The sequence below is a fragment of the Nelumbo nucifera genome, chromosome 1 (genome assembly GCF_055504915.1).
Source record: "Nelumbo nucifera cultivar China Antique chromosome 1, China Antique-T2T, whole genome shotgun sequence".
Lineage (NCBI taxonomy): Eukaryota > Viridiplantae > Streptophyta > Magnoliopsida > Proteales > Nelumbonaceae > Nelumbo > Nelumbo nucifera.
Window position 1 is genome coordinate 104823668 of NC_142649.1, and position 25301 is coordinate 104848968.

General features: G+C 35.9%; 1 protein-coding gene and 3 long non-coding RNA genes across 7 annotated transcripts; 2 read left to right on the forward strand and 2 right to left on the reverse strand.

Annotated features, from left to right (window-relative positions):
* The first annotated feature begins 1125 nt into the window (after positions 1-1125).
* Positions 1126-6496, forward strand: LOC148803653 (uncharacterized). 2 transcript variants are annotated; one of them, XR_016078294.1, is made up of 2 exons: positions 1126-1817; positions 3968-6496. It is a non-coding gene; the product is annotated as an uncharacterized LOC148803653 (long non-coding RNA). The 2 variants fall into 2 exon arrangements; XR_016078299.1 differs by having other exon boundaries at positions 1126-1792.
* A 697-nt stretch (positions 6497-7193) lies between these two features.
* LOC104608629 (RING-H2 finger protein ATL52-like) lies at positions 7194-9418 on the reverse strand. The gene has a single exon (XM_010274670.3). It carries the CDS (start codon positions 8952-8954, stop codon positions 7725-7727), a length of 1230 nt encoding a protein of 409 aa, XP_010272972.1. The 5' UTR covers positions 8955-9418; the 3' UTR covers positions 7194-7724.
* A 4087-nt stretch (positions 9419-13505) lies between these two features.
* On the forward strand, positions 13506-23544 carry LOC104608630 (uncharacterized). 3 transcript variants are annotated; one of them, XR_016078301.1, is made up of 7 exons: positions 13506-14110; positions 19090-19197; positions 19334-19424; positions 19729-19807; positions 21592-21684; positions 22639-23113; positions 23410-23544. It is a non-coding gene; the product is annotated as an uncharacterized LOC104608630 (long non-coding RNA). The 3 variants fall into 3 exon arrangements; XR_737129.3 differs by having other exon boundaries at positions 22639-23431; XR_737128.3 differs by lacking the exon at positions 19334-19424 and having other exon boundaries at positions 13507-14110; positions 22639-23431.
* LOC148803654 (uncharacterized) lies at positions 15609-24569 on the reverse strand. Its single transcript, XR_016078305.1, has 2 exons — positions 23425-24569; positions 15609-17515 (listed from the first exon to the last, which is right to left on the reverse strand). It is a non-coding gene; the product is annotated as an uncharacterized LOC148803654 (long non-coding RNA).
* Positions 24570-25301: the final 732 nt, after the last annotated feature.

Sequence of the window (25301 nt, forward strand, 5' to 3'; positions counted from 1 at the left end):
CTTAACACCTAGACAAAAATCTTTCCAGGTTCTAGATTGTGACTATCGGTAGGGGCGGAGTCAAGAAATTGTTATAAGGGGGACCAAAATATAAATGAAGTATGGGTGGACCCTTAGGGGGGCCAACTATTGAGATGGAGAGTGGGGGGAGGGGAAAATTTACATGAAAAGTTGTATTACAGTGGGGATTTTCTGAACCATAAGGCTATGTTTAGTTTGAAAGAAAAGGTAGGGAAAGGAAGGGAAACATAGGAAAACCAATACAAGGTTTATTAAAGTTTCCCTACATTTCCCTTCCTTTCCCTACTCTTTCCTTTAAACCAAACACAACATAAGGGGGCCATGGCTCCCCTGGGTCCCCCTGGCTCTGCCCCTCACTATCGAAATCTTGATCGTTTGGCAATGACCATAATCAATATTGATGATATCACATATCAATGTTGAGGGTGTTGGGTAAGAAAATTTGGTTACTGTTAGACGAGGCTCGATCGAATTCGTGGCTCAATAAATTGATTTTATTCAAGTCAAGCTCACAAAGTAAAAAATATAATCTAGCTAGTAGAGGCACTATTAATTATGTGCAAATACTTTCATACAAGGCACAATTGAAATCGATTAAGGGAAATTTGGTTGGGATATTTTCTCTCTACATTCTAGAACTGATCATGCTTCACTACCGATCAAGTCTTGCAACTAATTGTCCTCTGCCGATGGAGTTGAACATACGACTCTGAATGGACTTTTAGGTGATAGATCATAAATATATCATCAAGGAGTGGAGGTTGATAGACATGCATGCATGCATTCTTGAAGGTGGCCTCCCCAAACATACCATACTTGCTTCTGAAATAAAAACAATTATATATATATATATATATATATATATATTAATACGATTGGGATGTTCTCTCCTTTCGCCACGTGTTATTTTATATGTACTATTTTGGTGTTTTTGTGTTTAATTGGCCAATTTTATTTTATACGTGTAAAACAAAGTCTTTGTCCACAATACGATATGTCTGAGTGAAAGTTACGTGTAAAACAGAGCAAGTCCGAGCATGTCCCTATGGTGTTTCATGCAAACAGAGTATATAGAGCATCTCTTTGCATGAAAGTTACGTGTCCATGTGGCATTTCTCCTCACTCTTTGTCTTCCCGCTACCTGCCTCTCTTTCTCTCACTCTCTCTTCTTTCTCTTTCTCCTGTAGCGTTTCTTTCTCTCTCGTCTCTTTCTCTCTTTGTCCTCTCTCTCTCTCGTCTATCTTCTCTCTAGTCTCATCTCTCTCGCCATGGATTCTTGGGAGGGGAGCTAAATATTAGGCTTCAGATTTGTGACAATTCCATTAGACTGTTTGGGGTTTTCTGTGTTGGAGAAAGTCTGCTTATTTAAGATTCATTTTATAGAATTTATTGGCTGTTTTTATCGCTCTGTTTAGGGTTTTTGATTAATCTGGGAATTGAATCTTTTGGTTTTCAGTATATTGGTTGGGGTGTTACTAATTTACTTCTGAATAATGTGCATGCTAAATTAATCATCATTCCAATATTTGTGAAACATTCTGCTTTTCAACCATGGTAGCATTATGATCAGAGACATGGTCTCCTTTTGGTGATTCAGTAATTGTATTTTATCATTGGTATTTAGTTGTCTTGAAGTTGTTATGGTCACGGAATAGGAGAGGATAATTAATGGTGAATTTAACCTTCTTTTTAGATTACACCAGTCTTGAAAGGGAGTTGCAAAATATAAGGACCTGTAGATGAGGCATAACATGACAATTAGAAGAATACGGTGAGACATCATTGACACTGACAGGGTAATTTCAAGTTTGGATAATCTCATCTATTTGTTTACGTTTTAGCATCTTCAGTTGCATCCAAATGGCATCATGCAACATTTCATTTTAATTATACTTCGCTTCATGTCAGCATCATTTTAATTCTAGTGTTTGGTTCTTGAGAACACTTGTTATTTGTATTTTTTCTGTAAAAATTGTTTGTTTGTTTATGGATGCGCAATGTTATATTGAAGTTCTGAGGAAAGCTGTAGATTTGTTTAGGAAATCCATTAATTTCCCTCAATAGAGATTAATACCTTGGCTCCAAAAAACTTTTGGGAACTTTCAACTACTTTGTTAGCACTGCTTGTGTTATGGTTCGTTGGTGGTTCTTAATACTTGAAGGGCACATATTATTTACTCTCTGTAGTTATGAGATGTTTGTTGCCAACATTCAAAGATAATAATCTCAAGAAGGGATCAAACTTGTCATGGGTATTAATGGCCCCAGGAAAGTTCTACACATTATTTAGAAATATAAGTTTTCCATGTCGCCAGCCTTCCTAATGCCACTAGATTTGAATCACTGGTTTAGGCATTAAATTTTAGAATTTTGAGAAAATGCTTGAAAATAAAGAATTATAGTCCAACGATGAAGAGATTTCACCTAACTGGTACATCCATATCAAAAAAGAAGATACATCATAAGACAATTGTAGTTCTAGAGGGCTTATTAGTTATTACAATTGATACTTATAAAAAAATTAGCTATTACTGTTGATTATTTCATCCTTTCTGAAGTTATGGAAAGAAAAGAAAAACGAGGAAGGGGTGACTTTTTATATTCATGGTTTCTTGAAAAAGTAGTAGAAACTGTAGTTGCGAATACAAGGTCTGGGCAAAGAATTTTCAAAAAAAAAAAAAAAACAATTTGTAGTGTAGGGCGGAGAAATATCCAATTAGATTTTTGGGACCTTGGGTGCAAACCCACAATTTTTGCCTTATTGATATCAAGTAATTGGAAAATGTCAGAAATGGTTAGCAATGTGGAAGAGGAACTACATCTCTAGACACTAAATGAGAAAGACTTATGCTCAGGCAAATCTCTTGGTTTACTATGTTTTAGTGTTCCAGAATCCTAATAAGTTGAGGGACCATATTGAACAACTTTACCGGAAATTTTTTATGCGATGGAGACCTTATTACGATTGGATATCTATGTGCAATGAGCAATCAAACCTTTGGACATCCATTATCTGCAAGAAATTCAGGATGAACACAAACAGGTGGGACAGTAACATCAACTCACACCATTTTTGCAACTACAGTTTGAGCTCCTCTTTCCCATGCATATTTCAGTTCACCTTGCATAAGGATGCTGTAATTTTTGGCTTCCTATTTCATGATGACAATGGTTTGGACTAGCATTTACATTTAAACATCTTCCTACGAATTCCAAGATAGAGGAATTTGTCTCTCTTATCAATAGTCCTAGGGATGTTTTTATTCTCCATCTACCCTTGATACTAGAAATTGGTTGCCCCAAACCCAATCATTAGGTCTCTTACCACTAAATATTTTCCCCATAGGCCCGAACTTTGATTTTTAACCCTGATTAGCATGTAGTGCTTGAAAAAAAAAACTGCCTTTCTTTTGTTCTACCTAGAGTATGCTTCTCTTTATGGTTGGCAACCCCAGGAAAGATTAGCACTTTTGATTCAGTCCTAAAAGAGAGATGCCCATCCTATGGTCAATTTGGGAAGAGAGAAAATAGGTTCTACCTAGGGCAAGGAAGCACTTGTGGTGGTTGTCACTATCAAGGTTATGCCATTGAATTTTGTACGATCAATTAAAAGCAATTTCTTAGAGTTTTGTACGATCTATTGGTGTAATTGAATCATTTTGATCTTTGATCTCTCAATTGAAGTTTTTACTTTGAAACCTGTGATTAAGCGATGCTTTCAAGGATCAAATTTTATTTTCTTATTTTCTTTTCTTTTTTTTTGTGAAAATGTGAACTCCGACAATGAGAATGATAGATCTCGTGACTGTTAAGTAAGTAATTGTCATTTGTCAATGTCACCGGTATTCTTGAGATTATTTTTATTTCTTTTTTTACCGGTGTTACGAGTGTTTTGAATTTAAAGTTAAGTAGAACATTCATGAGTAATTCTTTTCCTATGAATTAGGTAGAATTTTAAATGTCTAATCTGCAATGCATGGGAAGCTAGACTTCTAGTATGAACCAACATGGTTAATACTGGTCGAGAGAAATTGGCTTGCAAGTGTGCAACAGATTAAAAAAGCTCAACCATGTTGGTAAGCTTTACTCTGTTTATGTTTGTTCTAGCTCTCCCCTCCTTTTCATTTTCCCCCTTGATTGTCATTACTAGCTATCCGAGGTGTCTATATCAGGGTGTTGTTTCACTTTCATTTTTATTTTTATTTTTTGGTTGATTACAATTCACTGCATTCTTATATAAGTGCTATCTAGCATCAAGATTAATGTAGTAAGCTTATTTATTTATTTTTAACAAAGTACACACATCTTTTAAGATTGGATGAATGAAACATGCTAGGTTTATTTTGGCCGATGCTTTTTCACTGATGAGGAACCACCACCAAGGCAAAAGATATTTCTTAGTTTCGCTGATTAGAAGAGATACCTCTTAGTTTCGTTGATCAGAAGAGATATCTCTTAGTCTCCAATTAAGTTTACCCTAATTTCTACTCCTTTATTATTTAATCCATATTGCATATATTATGCTTCTGTTCTGGTTATTTAAAAGCCCTTTGTCTCTAAGGAATTTATCCACAATCATATATAATTTTATGTTATGAATTATTTGTAACTATTATTTGTGAAAATTATTAAATTAACAAAAAATTGTGATAATTATTCAATTTACCACACTTATCATTAATTTATTGCAATGATAAAAAATATTGATAAATAAAAATAATAAGAGTAATTTTTAAAATATTTTTTTTCTTTTGTAATTTGATAATTATGGAAATTCCAGTATTATAGTAATTTTGTTATTAACGAATTATTTTAAAATTTTTCAAATTCTGTAAAATTTACAACAACAATTATCATTATATTATTTGTAATAACTAACAGTAAATTATTTTTAGTTATGGGTGAATTATTAGAAACTATTGAAATTGTAAGAATTATTTGTTTCAAAATTAGTTTTACCAATTTCATATAAGTTAGTCTCATTAAAAAATATAAATAATAATATAAAAATGTGGATCCCTTCACCGAAAATTTGAAGTATTTAGATACCCTGGACATTGGGTCTGTCTTTTAATCACCTTGGCTTTTTAATCTAATTCTAACATGATTCCAAGCATTGATTGCTTGGTTGTGCTGTTGATCGTTGTAGTTGTTCTTGTTTTTTAACTAATGGTGCTTCAATTTCACCAATGCTTCTCACCTTTGTATTATCTCAGTTCCCAAAGAAGGTCCCTTCATTTGAAATTAGAACTTTAACCAAGAAGATGATAGAGTAATGGAAAGCTGAAGTTTGGTGTTTTCCTTGTTGCATGCTGCATGCTGTTGGATCAATTTAAGTAGAGATGCATTTAGGGAATTGGTGTTAGCAAAATAAATTGGATATAAATTTTAATTTATTTTAAGTAACTTTTTTTTCTAAGATACTTTCACTAAAAAATAACTTCTCAACTTCTTTTTTTCTATACAATAATTTCATTTCTCCAAGCCCCTGCAATTCAGGGGCCCCTCCGGTAGTAATCCATTTACTACAATAAACCCAGATTTCTTTGTTTTAGCTCCCACACACATCTTGTAGATAATCACTGATGTTGTGCGATCTAGTAATTCTTTGTAGACAGCTCAGATGCTGAGCTGATGAGGTTGCCTGGTCGAGCTGCAAAGAACAGTGTCAGAGTGTCCGGGTTGTTATACCCGGGGTGGACACTCTGATGCTTAAGTTAGCAAACTAGCTTAGGAAGTGAGAAAGCTAATAAACTTTGAGAGTTAAATCGCATATAACGCTTTTGAAGAAGGAGACACCTTTATATAGGATAACTGTCGTTAGCTCCACGAAACACATCCGAAATCTCCAACCCATTTGATTCGAAGGTGGTTTCACGCCTGGAGACGGATTCTGCATAAGTTGGTAATGCTAATCTAGTCTCGTCCAAAACGGGTGGGATCGAGATCAGTTCCGACAATGTGTTATCGTGATCTCGGGGGAATCGGAGACAGTAACCTCCTCACGAAGGAAGTCGCCCGTCGCATTGGGCAAGTCGCTAACCGGATTTGGGCTAGATCGGTGGAGGCATATCGGCTCTTTACGTTGACTTGACATCTCCCGAACTATTCGTAGATTATCCTGTCGAAGTGGAGACGAGGAGGTTGAGACAGATGCCAGGTTTCCAAAGTCCGCTTACTTGGTGCCAAGATGTCAATGAACAATTTTATAGTGCCATGAGTCGTGATATCATTCAATTGAAAGACTAAATCACCCCTCATCAATCACCATAATGTGATGAGAATTATTAACATATATATCCAAACAAAAAGTAGATGGAATAACCATAAGTCACTTATTCTAAATTAATTGAACCGATGAATGGGGCAGATCATAACTAAAGTTTTATGTTCAAGCTCTCAGCTGTAATTGTAAACTTCATCCTCCATCGGGAGAAAGAATCTATGGATGGAATAGAATCAAAATGTTAGGGTACATGCACTTAGAAGACTTGAGAATACTCTGCTTGATTTGGTTTTTATTTTGCTACTTGTAGGGAAAGACTAACATGATAACAAGATCTTTGGATAAGCCTTGATTAAAGGGCCATTACCCGGCTATAAAGGTCCTGGTCATTTGGGGTTTGGTTATTGGGAGGGGTAGACTGTATACAATCCAAACTTACGGGTTTTTTCACAGGGTGGCTGCTCTAAGACTCGAGATTACACATATAGCGTTCTCACACTTGTTTTACCATTATAAAGGGATTTCCCAAGCAATGGCCCCTAGCTTTGAACAAGATCTTGATCAAAGCAAAATTTGCTCAGTATTTGCAATTTTGATCAACAAGAAAAGAAAAAGGGAGAACAAAGTTTGATCTCATTATGGCTGCTGGTGCATTTTGAGAGTTTGCAACGTTATTCTGTTCAACATATTAAAGAAAGAGAAAACAGCACATTCAACAATTGAAGCAACAAACCCTTTTTGCCCAAAGTGAAAACCATTTCGATGCATGCAACTCTGTGACAACACTAGCATAACTCCACCTCCACATATCAAGCTGTTAAGCCAACTATTTGGGGACAGTTGCATGAATTCTGTTTTGCCATTCAACCCTATCGAGGGTCACATCCGTTTTTCAATTAAAATCAATTTAAATAATAAATAAATGTATAAGCAAATACCCAAACAGTAAAACAGAAGACAAATAATGTTATATCCATCCATACCAAGAAAGGAAACAATTAAACAATCAACAGCTTAAAGCTATAACAATGTTCGCTAATAACAGAGAAGGAAAGAGGCTTATAGGATGGGAAATTACAGAGTTCCAAACAGATCAGTTTATCTTCTAAGAAACTCAAACACTTCCAACAAAACCGATCAAACAAAATAGACCACAGAGATTAGCCTATCCAGGACCAGGAAGAAACATTTCCGGAAAAATTACTTACATACAGAAAAGGTTTCTCCACAGAACTCCCACTGTGTTCCGCGTATAAAATAATGCATCACAGAAAACCATATCTTAACTTCGTCTGTAGGACATGGAAACAAAAACCCCATTTACAAATTTCTTAGTTCTCATTATGAACCTTGAAATCGCATCCGAAGCGCCAAAATTCTTTTTCCCGGCCAGATTTTATTTTGAGCTTCTTTCTCATTTACAAATTACAATTGTCTATGGATTGGCAGTCGATGATATGAAAAGAATTTAAAGACCTCACAAAGGAAGAATCGAGTTCCGGCTCCGGCCATATCTGGATAAGAACTTCCCACCACTCGAGAATGATCTTTTCATGGAAACAGGCCCCTTCAGCAGAGATCGCCCAATGGAAGAACTACCCATTTCGCTGAGGACGCTCGGACTTTCACTGACATGCTTTATAACAATATCGGGATCGGATTTATTTACAAGGACTAGTCGAGTAGATGAACTCCCTTCCGATTGTAATTGGAGAGAATTAGCTATGGAGAAACTGATGATCGCAGCCTGAGATGAATCCATAGAAACAGACCGCCCAACTGGCTGCATCTCATCCTCCACTTCCCGACGACTGTCGCGCAAATCACAGGGAACCCGGAATCCAGAACTCGGAAGGGGTGAAGGGACTCCATCCTTTGGTATCCCGGAATCGCTCCTTCCATCCTCCTCGACCGGGATTTCTTCATTCTCAGTTCCAACGCCCATCAGGTCGCAGACCCCACGTTCTCTGGTTTGATTGCTTCCCAGCCTGGGATCGCTCTGAGAATTCTCCACCAGGATTTCATCCCCAGCGGGAAGATTGTTGGAATTTGGCGGCGGCGGAGTCGTCGTCTGTGGGCCAGAGGTGCTAGCTACAATAGGTGCACGACACAAGGGGCAATTTTTATGGGATCTCAACCAAGTGTCGATACAGGGGAGGTGAAAAGCGTGGCTGCATTTGGGTAGGAGACGCAGAGTCTCGTCGTCTTCGAACTCGTTGAGACAAACCGAACACTCGGTGCCTTCGGTGAGGCCATCTCCTCTCTTATACTTGCAGACGGTGATGGAATTGATGATGGAGTCCTGGAGACCAACAGTGGTGATGTACCAAATAGGGTGATCCAAGACGGGGCCATGATTCTCGTCAAGAAAATCTTGGCGGATATCGTCGGATCGAGGTGGAGGTGATCTCCTGAAACGGGTGTTCCAGTTTGAACAGTATTTGACAATGATGGCGTAGTAGCTAACGAGAAGGAAGGCACTGGTCAGTACGGTGATCAGGATGATCAAAAAGGGTGAGATGTGGGATGCCGCATGAGATGATCCTTCGACAGGGGGAGGAGGCAAAGAAATTAAATAAGATGGGCAGTAAGAAGGACAAAGGCCATAACAGAAGGATGGACAATTATCCGTCGAGTTACATCCAGGTGAACAATACTCTGGATCGTCCAACTCTTTTGACAACAACTGTCTGTAAAGATGCGCCATGAGAGACACAAAGAAGAAGAAGAAGAAGAAGAAGAAGAAGAGGATGATTACCTAGAGCTCCAAGAAAGACAGAAATGAAACAGGAGAAAGGTTGGTTGCATCCACCTTTCTGCGATGGACTCTATGTTTGAATTGATCAAGTTTGGGACGGGGAGAGAGAGAGAGATGTTTGCCTTTTGTTGTGGGTTTATTGTTTGTTTTGGATTTAATCTGGGTTACAACCGGTGGTGGGTGGGCCGGTGGGAGTGGACTAATAAAGCAGAGGTTGATGGGAAGTTTGTTTTGTTTGGACTTTGGAATTGGAGTAAAGTCAATGAATTGTGGTGCGGGCTCTAAACTAAACTTTATCTACTTTTTCCTCACAGAATTTCAGTTTGTACAAATGTTGTGTATATCAGGAGTGCTGCATAGTAATCGTTAATTACAAGTCAAAAATAGAATAAAGAATAAAGAAGGTTGTTGATCGTCCATCAATGACATATCACATATATGGAGCTATTTGGTACCATCTTTCATTTTTTCTGTTTCTTTTACTCAAATTCGCTGACTTCTTCTCCACAGGAACAGAATATATGCTATCAAAAACAACCTTTATATTTTTATAATTTTATATAGAGATATAGAGAGGTCCTCAAATTGGATGGTTGTACCTAGCTTATTATAATTTTATTTTTTACTCTACTTTTTTAGTTATTATTATTATTACTATTATTATTATTATTATTTTCTTTTTGAATTGAGGGCCTCAAACTTCAATCCCCATTTGCTAGATGTTCTCATGGTCTTTTTTTGGTAAGGATTCTCATGGTGTTAATAAACCATCATTTATGCCTATCAATTTTTGGACAATGACAATAGTCTATAATATAAATTACACGGTTTTAATCCATCTAACAATTGTCTTTGTTTTCACTTTCCACCAAGTTTCATTGATAATTTCATTGAACTCTGTCTCATTTCTGGACCTTTTGGTTGAGACTAATGTGGCACTTGATAAATCTGAATTCTGATCTTTGAAAGGCCAATAAGTAATTATTTGGTCTAAAATCTGAAAAAAAAAAGTAGAACTGATTTTTTTTCGTTTTAGTGGCTTTGAAAAAATAAAAATCATTTGAATTGGAGCAATTCTCAAACATCTAAAATTATAAAATTTACTATTTTATCCTAAAATTAGATAGTTCGATAATATTAAAAATTATAAAAATAATATTAAGTCAATATTATTGTTCATTATTATTATTATTGTGAAACATTATTTTATTTAAAAAATAATATTATTTATTATTATTAAACAAATGACATTAATGGGGGACTATATCTAACCAATTCAGGCATTTTTTCCTCTAATGAAAGGTTAGACACAATACCATTTAAAATGCCTCCAAATTTTTGTGAATAAGAAAAATGTTATCAAATGCCACCTAAGCTTTGTATTTCTAGGGGACTCTAAGACTTATTTTTTTTATAAGTGAAAAATAAAATATCACCAATAAACAAAAATATTACAAATGTCCCATTATAACCACACAGAAGACTCCCCATCCATACACAGCTTTTTGGCTTCGTATGGTGGGGATTCTAGGACTTTGGAGAATTATATATTCATCAATTGTTCCTTGTTGTGTTGTTAATGAAGAAGACGTTTTTATTAAAGAAGTTTTGTAGTTGGCATCATCCGTATCACCTCTGTAATACACAATTACTTAAAATAAAACCAAGAAATTAAAAACGGGCATCCATGCGATCAGATGAAAATAACTAGTCAACTTTGATGTTTAAGTGCTAGTTTTTTCTTTTTTTTTTTTTTATACCAAGAAAGGGGTAGGTACTTGGTATAGGCTGGTCCTGATATTAGTGGGTTACGAATAATTCAACCAGATCATCATTTCTTCAGTAATTTACATTGAAATGCCAATCTCATACTTTAATTCGGATTCATTCAACAATAATAATAATAATAATAATAATAATAATAATAATAATAATAATAATAATAATAATAATTATTATTATTATTATTGTATAGCTACACGCAACTGATCCAATCAGATTTCGTTTATTGATTGGGGGTTGATAATGGACTAAACCCAAACAATGAAAATTTCAAAACCAGGATAGGTTTGATGGGTCAGATCAATAATTGGTTCCACTAATTATAATTTCATAATTTGCATTTCAGTGCAATTAAGGTAGGGTGGAATAATAATTAAATATCACAAATGCTAAATGAAAAACGTGTAGTAGTATATGATAATGTGCCAAAAGATGTGAGATCTCACCATATCCTAATGGCACAAGATGGAGAGGGTTGATGTAGGGCTGCAAATGGATTGATTGAATTTGTATTGGGTATTATTATAATCTAAACAAATTTTGAATTGTATTGGGACATTTGATTTGATTAAAATATAAGTAAATCTATATAAAATTAACATTAATTTATAAAAAAATATAAAACAAAAAATATATATTATAAATAAAAAAGGGTTTTAATGAATGAAGTCCATCAACATCCAAATTCTATCTAATTACTAAATGCATCATATTTTGAAATCCAAGTTGATCCAACTTTAGCTAAACAGATATTTAAATCCGATTTAAAGAAAAATCAGATCTTAATTTCATTGAAACGGAATCGGGAATCCGATCCATTTGCAGCCCCGAGCTGGGAAAATGAAAAGTAAAATCAAAACCTCTTTTTTATTTGAGGAAAACAGAAAAGAAGGGATATATGGACTGGAAAATGAAAATATGACTTGGCTTAGCAGACTATCTTTATACCTCAAACAAGCGTGAGACACGAGATGTGATCTGGACGAGAATTTGAGTGACAGGTTATCAGAACTTCAGCCAAAATACTCTATTGTAAATACACTTTAAGTTCTTTTGCCAACAGTACAAAAAGATTGTATTATATTCTTGAAAACATTAATTACGATTCACAGTTGCTTGTAAATACACTAAAGTTTACATGACAATGACGTTATGACTCACTCAAGCCAATCTTAAGGTTATTGGTATGGAAGGAAAGACTTAACCACGTGGCAAATTTAAATCCTTAACCTAACTAAAAGATCAGCCCAATAATCTTTTCTTTCGATTTTCAAAAGAATCTATTGTTGTTAGCCACGTGCCACACTATAATTTTTGTTTATTACAAAAACAAAAGGGTCATTTATTAAAATACTCCTATAGTTTTATATATTTACTAAATCATATCTTATAGTTTATGTTTTACTAAAACTCCTCTTATAATTTGCAATCAATTTACTTAATCAATCTTCTATCAAGAGTTTTTTATATTACTATCAGAAAATTGTAATTTGACCACATTATATTGAACTTTTAAAATGTTCAAGGGTATGGGCCTATGCTGTTTTATTCTGAAATTACCCCTTAATACATTATATTAAACTTTTAAAAAATGAACCATTGTTTGGTTTTCAGATCGATCTACCACACAATTATGGGGATGTATTAATAAATGATCCAAAACAAAATTCTCAAATTTCATATAATCTACCAAAGGATGAATGGGCCCAAATATGCAAGAGAAAACAGGCTTAAAAATGAGTGAACTTGATCGTCAATACGATTTATGGGTAGGTGACCAAATCAGAACTCTTAGATGTTTTCCCACCACTTAATTATATGTACGTATATATGAGTTCAAACACGATGTATTTATTAATATTCGCTGCAGTTTAAATCCAAATATTAACCAATTACACTAAAATCTACTTATAGTTTATTAGCTCACGTTTCACAGGTTCAATCATTTTCATCCTTTTTCTGCATGGTGCAATAGATACATCATAGACTTTGCCTTTAATTTATTTGTTTATTTGAAATCTCATGCCTTCGTTGCCGACGTTGAAAAAGAATAGGTGCGGGGACTCTGTCACTGGGTTCTCTGTAGTAGTTTAGCTTTACCTATGAGTTTAAATGCCGGTGATTCACAGAATTTTGGTTCTGTATATATAGAACCATAAAAAATAATACAGATTTATTTTTACCCAATTGATTTGAATAAATCCTTTAATTAACTTTCAGAATACTTATCAGCAGAAATTACATTATGAAGAAAATGAGGTACAAATAATTAAGTATAACAATTAGAAGGGTATGACACTGCCTGCTGAGAGCCACGTACATAGGTTTTAGACATTGCTTCTATCAAGACAAATACAAGTATAAAAATGATAATTTTATTAATAAAATATCTAAAATTTTGGAAAAAAAACCTTGTTTGTAATTTTAAAAATTTTCATCTGGGGGGTTAAATAAGTCACGAATGATTGTGATTAGTTAAATACAATTTAATTGTATCAGCGTTTCTACAAAGCAAATTAAGAAACGAAATGGGTCATCAAAACGAGGCCGCGTTCTGTGCACCCTCGAATGATAGACGGACACGTTATCTCATCCATATCCATGTAACCGCGAATTAACAGAAATTTTTTCCGTTACCGATCGTTCGGCTGGTTGAACCGGCCAGGCGGCCATATCGCCATGTTTTGCAAAGAGCCGACTCCTTAATCCTCCGTCGTGACAGTCAAATGTCCAAACTTCAAATATTTCTGGTACCAATTCTCTCTCTCTCTCTCGTTCATGGAGGACGTAGCAACGAGGAATGGAATTGGAACTGCGAAACAGAGGAGTAAGGGAGGGTATGGTCCATCCATCACGGCATCACTACAAAAAATATGACTTCTAGCGTCAGTTTTTAAGGTGACAGTAGTTTGACTGCCTCTAGAAACATATTGTTTTTAGCGGCAGTCGATTAAAAGTGCCACTAAAGACCCACCGACTGCCGCTAGAAAAGAGAAAAAGGCGCGGGGTGACCTTTTCCTCCCCCACGCATTTCTTTCCCGCCCTCTCTGTTTCTCTCCTCTCCCAGTAGTCTCTCTCTCTCTCTCTCTCTCTCTCTCTCCCGAGATCTCTATCTCAGTCATTATATCGCTCTCGTTCGCTCTCTATCTCAATCTCTCTGTGTCCTCTCTCTCTCTCTCGTGCTCTCTCTTTCTCATGCTCTCTCTCTCGAGTTCTCTATCTCAGTCGATTCCCGCTCTCTATCTCAATCTATCTCACACACAGTCGCACATCTCAATCTCTCGCTCTCTATCTCAGTCACACATCGGCGGCATCTGATTCAGGTAAAAATCCCTTTCTCTGTTTTTTAGGTTTTTTATTGTTTGAAAAAATAAATGGTCCAGCAGCTCACCAAAGAGCAGATCTCTGAGTTCAATGAGGCTTTCAGTCTCTTCGATAAGTAACGTCATTGAACTCTGTGATCTGCTCTTTCGAATTTGAATTCAATTTGATCCTATTTTGTCGGATTCATATATCTTTCTATCAGATTTTTGAATTGGATCTGATCAAAAAATAGGTTCTATTTTAAAATCAGAACGAATTTGATATATATTGCATTTTTTAAAATAAAAATGGTTGGAAAAAATGCTTATGTTTTTTTGCATGTTTTTCTTTGTATAAACCGTTTTTTTTTTCTATTGATAATTAGTTAAATTCTATAAGTGGCATTTGTATCTGAAGAAGGTTTCTGGGTTTGGCCACACCACAGGGACTTGTCTTACAATAATTTGAGTGGCCTTATTCCCAAGTTTCCTGCACGAACATTCAAGTAGTTGCTGCTAAGTTCTTTCTTTTCCAATGGAAAACAATTTATCTTATGCCTTTTCCCCTTCCAATAAAGAACATTTTCTGAACTTACTCCTATTCTCTATATATATATTTTTTTATTTTATCTTTCATTGTTGCAGCATTGTAGGAAACCCTCTAATCTGCACAACATGCTAAGAGCACAACAGCATTGTTGCAACATTGCAACATTGTTTCCCCATCATTTATTAATTTTGTCTCAAGGAAACTCATAGGAAGTGCTTTTGAGCTCTATATAGTTCATGCTATTAAACATAACTCTGCAAAAGTCTGCTGCTCAACAGACTGTCCTTGTTCATGCTATTAAACAAAACTAAACAGAGACTTTAGTTTAGCAGTTTGAGATTCAGCTCAGGTTTTCCCAACAAAATAGGTTGGGCATACTGATAAAAAAAGGCTGGACAGAACTTAAGAGAGTTTAAGTAATCAATAAGGCATTAAGGCCATTATCCAATTTCTATTTTGGAATTGTCCTAAAATGTTTTAGCAGTAAATCTTGAACTCTTCAAGATTTAAAATGTTGCAACAGCTTCACCCCTATCATGTTGTTGACACTTCTAACATTTGAACCTCCAAAATAGACATGTGCAAAAGACATTTTGCTAATGGAAGTGCCTTATTGTTTTGTAGGTTTAATTGATTAATTTTTTAATATTTTATTGTTCATTTTATCTAATTATCAATGGTTGCTGCCCATGCATTATTTCTTTCAAATCTTGAACTCTTGAAGATTTGAAATGTTGCAACAGCTTCACCCTTCTCATGTTGTTGATACTTCTAACATTTGAACCTCCAAAATAGACATGTGCAAAAGACATTTTGATAATGGAAGTTTCTTATTGTTTTGTGGGTTTAATTGATTAATTTTTTAATCTTTTATTGTTCATTTTATCTAATTATCAATGGTTGCTTTGATTCTCACTGGCTGCTGCCCATGCATTATTTCTTTTTGAGCTTGTACATGGTTTATATACGGGGAATAATTTACTTATTTATTGTATGCATGCTCCAATAGTCGTAAAACCTCTGATGACCACATATGGGTAGCAACAGGGACAGAGGTACAGGAAAGAGTATTTGACTCCCCAGATCCTAAGAGAGTCCTGATCTATGAACAACACTGTTACTATCCACCAGCATCAAACTTTTGCAAGCATTAAAAGCAAACTTCACTTTCTTGCTCTCTCCTTTGGGCACAAACACCCTCTCAAATCCAATCACCTGCTTAGAAGGAGCACCAACTACACCATTTGGAGGTTTGGAATACACGATCAGTACATCATTTCCATCTCTACTTCCACTGTTCTGCACTTCAATCTTGAAATCAAATTCCAAGACTGCTGGGCATAGAGGCTTATATGCATCATCCTCATAAAATAGAGAACGACAATGCTGATACTTGTTCAAGTTAAATGTCCAGAGACCTTTTAGATGAAGCAATGTTATAAGTAAACTGAGTATAACTCAAGCCATATCCAAAGGGAAAGACTGTAGAGCCATTGAAGAACTTGTATGTTCTTCTAGGACAGCCCAAACTATCAACTGGCCTAAATGGCATTGATGTCATTGGCAGCTTGTCCACATAGTTTGCTTCATACCATGTAATTGGTAATTTGCCACCTGTAAACATAAATTAATTTCATTAAAACCGAATTTTTACTAAACCAAATGATTTGATGATATAATTACCTGGGTTATATTTTCCAAATATAACATCTGCAATGGCTGAACCACCTTCCTCACCAGGATACCCAGCCCAGAGAATTGCTTTAATATTTGGTTGCTCTTGGCAAAAGAAATACTAACACCTCCGGCAGACATGACCACAAGAATAACGGGTCCTTTAGAAACTTCAGCAACTTGATTAATCAACTGAGTTTGGTAACCAGGAAGAAGCAAATCAACTTGAACCAAACCCTCTGCTTCACTGACAAATCTAGACCCACAATCACCACTGTAGCATCTGCATTCTTTGCTGCCTTCATCTTTCCCAAAGTCAAAATTCTCATCTTTACAAGCTACATCATTGCATCCCATTGCATACTTAACGTCTGCAAATCTGGATAAACCTTGCAATGGGGAAGTATAACGGCATGGAATACCTATATTCCAAACCTCCAAATAGGAATTTTTGCCTTCTAGCACAAGAGACCGAGAAACTCAGAAAAGTAGGACAAAATCCTGTGAAAAATGCTAAATCTACAAAACACACATTAAATAAATGGGGAGGGATAGCATTGCCCATGTGGGATGCATCCGCATCAAATAGCCGTTAGTTTTTTTTTACAGGCAAAGTAGCTTCTATTCTAATTTTGTGCACAATTTTCTATTTTTCTATTCCTGATGGAAAATAATCCCAGCATGAGAACAGAACGAACTCAAATATGTCCAGTTCCTATGGACATCTAATTACTGTACACACCTTCTTGGAATCGCCTTTCAGTTTGCATATGCCAAAAATACTCAATCATACTACATAACATTTCAATTTAACTTATCCCTTCTTATCACTGAACTACTACATCCTCTTCTTACAGCAATGTATATTCCACAAATTTTATTTTTGATGAGCAACTTACACAGGAAGAATTGAAACCTCAGTATTTCTTGGAATTATAGCATACTCTTTCATAATCAGGTTGGGTTGGATCAGATTGAATCAGGTTGGTCATTGCATAATTCCTCATTGTCTTGTGCCTCTCTAGATGATCTGGTGTGAGGTTTAAAACCACAGCAACCTGAATGGTGCCCTTAATGTTATGAAGGTGGATAGAAGAGTAGATTCTCTAACCATCAGTCAAACATTCTAACCTACTTACTGAAGAACAGAAATGCTTATGGGGAATTTCCATTTGATAGCTGCTAACCTCCACCACTGCAACCTGAAGCATGTAATGGTGGATATCAAGATTAATAACATATACTGCAGAATATATTATAATTGATACCAAGTACAAACCTAGACACATCATGGAAAATAAGAAATTTTTTAGGATCACAATGCTAAGAAATCAATGAAAGGAATGAAGGAGCTGAAAGAGATAGCACTGTTTAATTGGAATTAGCAACAGATGAAGAAGGCTGGCAAAAAAGTAAACTATAATGGCATAGATGGAAAGAAAAAATGGAAAATCAAATAAAAAGAATCAAATGGCTCCAAAAAAGATGAACTTAGGCCTTTAATAGCAGCATCAGAGAGTGGATTCCCAAGGTTTCCCCCAATGAAAACCTTAAAACCCAAATTAGAAAGCATCTGCATCAAACAGTATCCAGATAAGACCAAAGGCAATTGCCATCATAGCCCTCTTCATGAGATATTTGAGTGTGGTAAGGGGCCGTTTGATAACAGCTATTATATATTTTGGGAAAGGTAGCCCCCATATATTTATCATGTTTATCACTCATCATTGACTCAACTGTAGAAAAAAGTAGTTGATTGATTCTTCATTTGTTTTTGTTTTGATCCAATACATAATACACCATGTTCATCATCATCGATTGGCTTCAAATTAGTGGGAAAAGCTCAAAGTTTCTTCTTCTGTTGTCTAATTTTTCAAGCTCATCATCATGAATATGATGAACACTACTATAGCTATATAGGATTCTCACATAGGTTACTCAATGAGAGCATTCCTATCTCAATTAAAGGGTGTATCTACTTGTTGGCCAGAACAATCAAATAAACCAAATTCCGTGTTAAGTGGTCAGGATGTTCTGGAAGATGTTCATGTAACTCAGATGTGAACTGTGATCCTTCAAAGCTGGGTTCTTTTCCTCTTTCCTCCCTTAAACCTACAGCCGACAGAGTCACTGAACTCCATCTCCCCCCCTGAAACACTGCTTGAAGTTCAACCCAAAATGAGCCAAAACTTAAACCTAAAGGCGTACCTACCTGCTATATGCAGTGAACGGCTATATAATGAAATGTAGAACCCCATATCCTTATCGGTTACAGTGACAAGAGTCATCTTTTCACAAAGAGTATAAAGTGTGAAGAGTGGAGCATTCCTGATGGCCTTCTGTACTGATGGCGAACCCTGAACTTTTGTCCCTATTCCCTTAACCCTTCATCCTATTGGGTTATTTATTGTTAAAGATCCAGGCAATATGTTCAGTCCATATGCCAACATAATTATTGAGGGTCTGGAGCCCTGTGCTATATTGCCTTCTTGTTTAATCCATTAGTATTTCACCCAAATAGCAGCTCATCACTGTTTTGGGGATGCACCAGTTAGATTGAAGAGCCAAAAAATGGATACAGAGGAACCTCTCCTAAAATAACGCTCAAAGTTGTTCTCAATTGGCAAAAGACCATGGTATTACCTTTTAATGCACTAAAGCAATGCCATATCAAATCCCTTCTTGAAGTTCTTTAGCATCTGTTGCATATTCTCTTGCATTTCATATTGGTACTATCAACCTTTTAATTTATCATTGATGGACTGCTTTTATTTAGGTATGGGATGCAACAGCTGCAGATCCAAAGTTGCTTGTGTATTTGAAATCATACTGGAATACTGTTCCTGTGCCAAGGCATTGGTGCCAAAAGAGGAAATTCTTACAGGTGAGTTTTGCATTGTTGCAAGCAAGATTTGCACGCATCTTGATAGGAATACAATATAAGGGGTTGTGGAAGAGGGTGAGGGAAGATAAAGTCGATATGGTTTCACTCCTCTTATATATATATGTGGTTCTTGCAGGGGAGCGGCTGTAACAATCATGGAGCCAGGACTTGGTGGTCTTTGCTGAGGGGGACCCCTGAATGGTTTCTCTTTTAAAATATTTTCTAGGGTGGGTGGGGGTGTGATGCTACTTGTGCATACAAAATAAAATGCCTTGGTTAGATAGCTTGTTCCACGTGCAGTAGAAGAATTGACTGGCTGGGGAACTATGGTTTTGCTCTGCAATTCTGCATGAGTGTTGTTTTTGTTGTGAATAATTCTTGGACTGAATCTTTTCCTTTTTGACACTGCAGATAACCTGGGCTGTTAAAAGGGCTTTAAAATTCTTGTTTGTAGACACATTTTGCATTAATGCTAGAAATGATATCTTTTAAGTTTTCAGCTATTTCATGTATTTGTTATTTTCCCTGCAGGGAAAGCGTGGTATTGAAAAGCAGCCTTTCCAACTTCCTGATTTCATTACTGCAACAAGAATTGAAAAAAATAAGACAAGTATGTTGCAAATTATTAACATACAGTCTAATTTGCAAGCACTCTTGTTTTTACTTCTTTAGGTTATTTCAACTCGTGTTATATTGAATTTAATTCAATCTTATTTACATCCATATTATTTTCTAAAAGGCCAAAAAGAAAAAAAAAAGGGAAATTGCTAAGTACATTCTAGTGATAGAAATCTTAGTTGGTTTCCTTCTAAACTGGAAATTTTGTTTTATGGTTCTAAGTACCAATATAGCACAGACCTGTAGCTAAGTTTGTACTCTTTTATCTTTTAAAGGCTCGGAGATGTTGAAGGGTTTTGGAATGGTTTAGGATTACTTTGATGCAATGCAATTGTTATTAGCGGCCTGCAAACATGGGAAAATGTTTTTAGCAAACGGCACTTATCTTTGAGAACTACAATGGAGGATTTGGGTAACTGAGAATGGGGAAGGCAGTTAATGTGTTAGCTTTCTGATATTAGGAATGTTAAGTATATTTAATTTATCACTTTGTACATAATATTCTTTCCAGCAATTTTATAAAGTTACATTCAGAAATCCGGAGAAAAAGGAGCTAGTGAACATGGGAAAATGATTTTACCTTGACTGCTTGAGTCGGTGCTTTTGATGACACTAGCTGGCATTTGATGATTTAACACTTATGGCAAGTGTATGAGTTTTAATCTCATTTGAAGTCATCAAAAGGAGATATCTTCAAAAGAAAAAGAGAGAGAGAGAGAGAGAGAGAGATGAAGTGCTTGCTTTTGTGGGCCATTTATTTTGATTTAGGAAGATCATGTTTTTAATTTTATGGGCTAAGTTGTTTTGGTTGTAAGTTATAAAATCGAATTCGAAAACCATTGATAGCAAACCTCCCTCCTCTTCTCTGTCTTTTAAATGTCAAAAGATGTATGGTATTATTAAAATGGTTTTTAGTTATAATGCAAAAATACTAGATCCTTCCCCAATTAGTATTTATGTTATTTATGTTAGAGAGTACAACTAGTTTATATGTTTATGATGTGAATGTAGGTTATTTTTAGTTTCTAAATTAATTTATTTTCTCAATAGCAAGATGGTATTTGCTAGTTATGATTATAGCAAAGGAATACAAGAAACACCCCCAACTGGTGGTGGGTAGCACCAACATACACTTCATAGTTGACTATCATACAAAGACGAGAAAAACAAAATACAAAAGCTTACTAACATTTTTTTAATCGGTGAAAGCTGCTTTAACAATGAAAAAGAAAGAAATACAACAACTGTCTGGTATGCTAGTTGCTAATGCCCTTACTTCTCTTGCTAGATATCACCTGGGATATTAGTTGATCTTGATTCCCACCTGAGCTGCCTATTCATCCTGAAACCAATTATCCTGCTTCCCTAATTTAGTGTCTTGTTATCTTGTGCTTTATGCTAACTCCAAAAAAAAAAAAAAAAACTCAATGGGCTTGTTATTTTAGATTTCTTTGCTGCACTATAACTTTAGCTTAAATATTTAAAAACAATGAATTTTAATTCCAAGGTTTTGATTGTGAAGAATAGGAGAATTTATTTCTACCAAAAATAGGAGAATTTATTTCATCATCCTCCGTGAAAAAAGTTGGTTTCGTGCTATTTTTGAATTATTAGACTGGATATGGTGCATAGGAAGGGTTTAAATTTTAAGATTTCCTTTTGATTTTGAGAAAATTGGAATTTGATATTTTTCAACTTAGCCTTGCTGATGGAAATATCTTGTATTTTCATTGTAATATGCTAACCTGTTTCCTAGTTTTATGGTATTTTTTATAGGCTTATATTGAAAAAGAGGACAGTAAGAAGTTAAAGCAGAAGCAACGTGAACGTATGCAACCAAAGATGGGAAAGATGGACATTGACTATCAGGTTTGTCCTCAATTTCTTGTTTCCTTTCTATATTGGGGAAATCTGTGCTGCTGGAAAAGACATGATATCGAAGGGGTTTGACCAATCAACACCCCATGAATTTTGATAAATACTATCTGATTGTTACCATTTTTATGATACCAGTTCATTGGTTATAAGTTTTTCCAGTATCATAGTCGAACCCTTTTATATCTTACTGTTATTGATTGTCATCCTTGCGTGTTGAGTCAGCGCTGGTCCTCAATCTCTTGTTTCCTTGAAATTGCCTCGTAGAAGTCAATCTTACTCTTATCTGATCCGTGGCAGTGCATATTTTTGGAGTCTTTTCTTGTCCTTGAAATTGAATCCTGACACAAGTACATAACCGAATAAGCATATCTCTTCAAGCTTAATCCTGAGGTGGGGCTGTGAGAGTGTGGTATCGATTTGTTCAATGCCAGAGTCTCAGTCGTCTGAATATGGTCAGTCTGACAAGTGATGCTGGACTCATACTTCTCCTTCTACTATCATAACTTCATACATCAGTAAATGGGCCCTGGATTCTTGGGTCCAATTTCACAGGAAATCAGCAAGCCCACGTGGCACAGTCTCTAGACTTGCTAGTGGCTGGCATTAACAGGCAAAGGATTTGGTGCATGATTGTTCCATTTAGATATCAGCCATTTCTTCTCTCCACCTATCTCATCTTTCGTCCAATGATCGAGATGACCCCACACTGGGGATTCATTTCATCTCAATATTTGTTCTCCTGATTCAGTGACTGCTTCCTGATTCTGGACCATGTTGCAGTAAATTTCAATAAGCCAAATCCGGTTTTCTACCGTCGATGTTCCCTTTTTGGAAGCTAGCCACATTGTATATTTGATTGCTTCTTGTTATTACTAATGTTTGTTTGTTTTTAGAGAGCACTATATTTGGATCAGTTGATAAAAATGTTATTTAACGTTTTGGAAGGCATGATCGGGTTCCAATCAGACTGAGAATCTGGAAAAGTGTGGTTCCAATCATCAAGGTCATGCTCGGGTGCAGCAGCAAGTTGATTTGAGTGTCAGACAGGGTTTCCAAAACCAGCTATGCTAGCGGACTGCACAACCAATCTTCATTCTGATGCTGAAGTTTCGAACAATATGATTGTGGATAATAAGTTCATTGCTTTGCAAAGTTTGCCATTCTGGTGCTGCTAGTGATCAGGCACCTCTAATTGAGGAGCCTGTGCATGGAGAGGATAACGTTAAGCCTGGCATGGAGAGGATAATCTCACCAGAGCTGTGGGAAGCAGGGCCAAAGGAGAATCTATTAGGCATGTTAAGCCTGACATCAAATTGCACAGTAGAGGCACTTTCTGTGAGACTGACTTGGCGAAGTTGTAAAGCTACAGAAATTTATCAATTACGTTGCCAATCTATGAAATCATTTCAAGTCTGATTAGGTGTCATTATTTGTAACTGAAATTACCTTGTAAATTCTTTTACAAACGAAGAATTTGTCAAATTGAAATTAAAATGTATTTGTGATTCAAATATTTTGAATGGAGAATTTTTTTTTAATTTTATTTGTAATTGATGTTTATTGATTTTCGTGTTTTATTTCTATTTAAATGAATACAGAGAAGAGAACAGGGAATTTGATGAAAATTAGAAAAAAAAAGGTTATTTTAAAAATATATATACTTTTAGTGGCAGTCGCAAGAAGTTCCTGACTGCCTAAAATTCATTTTTCTTGTAGTGCATAAGATAGTACCTGGCGGCCATGCAAGAGCGAGCGTTCCGACTGACCAGGGCTCTGATGGATGCCGCCTCGAACAGCCCGTGACGAAGCCCCAGAAAAGAAAATTATGTCTTTATTCCTCTTTAGTTGACTGTCCACAATTCCACGTGTTGTTTGACCATCACCGGAGATGTTATGATCGAACTATACAGTTTCACGGGATCGCCGGAGAACCATGCTTAGATGTCAACTTTCGGGATTTAAGATCTCGGACGACGAAAGAGAATAAATGAAGGAACTTAAATTTCAAGTGGAGCCTCCCTTTAATTAGCTTAGCGTTAGCAGTGGTGGCTGATCGATTTTGCAGGAATTCGATGCGTTGTACGGCCCAGCTTGGCACTGTGCGGTAGGGAAGAGTTTTGGATCGTTTTTGACTCACTCACGAGGAGGGTTCCTATACTTTCAATCGACAAGTTCTGTTTTCTTCTGTTCAAAACGGAGGTTCGAAGAGTCACCGGGCCGCCTCCTCTGATAGTCTGTGACCTCAGAAAATAAAAATCAGTTGGGTATATCTTTTTCAGTGTTATAATTCTTGACAATGTATCTGAAACTTCTCAGGAATCAACCAAAAGGGTTTATGATACTATTTTGGCCTTTTTCTCCATTATTTTAGAATTCAAGTTTTCTTTTTCTGTCCAGATATTCTACACTTCCATTCTGTCTGTGACAGGCCTCACTTGTCTGATATGAGACAGGCCAAATGTAAATGCAGTAAAAAAGAAGTGGAGAGAAAAAAAAAAAAAAAAGTTTAGGAAATTCCAAGTTTCCAACTCGACATCAAGATGTTACTCTCGTCCGACTAGAAAGAGACGGTTCCATTGAAGAAATCGATAGATGAAATCGTCAACGAGCCGTCCAACGTAGCCCTTTTTCTCCACACCTCCGGCACCATGAGCCGACCAAAAGGAGTGCCGCTTACGCAGCTCAACCTTGCAGCCCCAGTACAGAACATCAAATCGGTGTATAAAACAACTGAGTCCTTTCTCTGCAGAGAGAAAGGATGGGTTTGTACTTGGGAGAATGAGCGAACTGGGGAAGCGGCGGTAGGATGTGGGATGTTTCTGGGTTAGGGTTCGACGGAGGAGAGGAGGAAGAGGGAATTTGAATGGATTTAATGTATTTTTGTCCTTTTGTATCCGGTTCCGATTAACTAAAACTAAAATTCAAAATGCCACGTAATAATTCCTTATCGGTGGGTTCACGCGTCCAATGCACCCATGGGTGCACAGAACGCGGACTCCATCAAAACCTTGCTAAGTCAACTTTTTGCTATCTACGCACAAAAGTAAAACGAAGAAATATTTATGACAGGCACCATTTGTCCTTACGCGCTATACCTACAAGTCATTAATACACTATCCTCATCTTATTAAAAAATAAATAAAATATTATCACGATATATACTAGAAAATATGTACATGGATTTGTATCTGACAGTATCTTCAAGGCAAAATTATTTACTCATGAATAATGGTATAGATGTATGAACACTGAACAATTTGTAGTTACAGGGAGATCCCAGTTCTTGTGTATTGGCATGAGTTCTTTACTTTTGCCAAATTATGTTTTGTTTGCTAAACTCAAGTGCTGGCGTCTATTTAATTTTAGCATTATTTATTTATAAAAAGACATAATTATAACCTTAAATTTTTTTAGCCAAATTTACCTTAAATTTAAAATTGTTGACATGTATACATATATATACGTATATGCATAAAGATAGATTAAATTCATACATACATACATACATATATACGTTTATTAATCCAGGGCTACGCACAGATACAAAGTACTTTCTTTGTAACTTAAAAGGCAAATTTTGATAGGTAATGCTTGCAGTTGAAATCCGG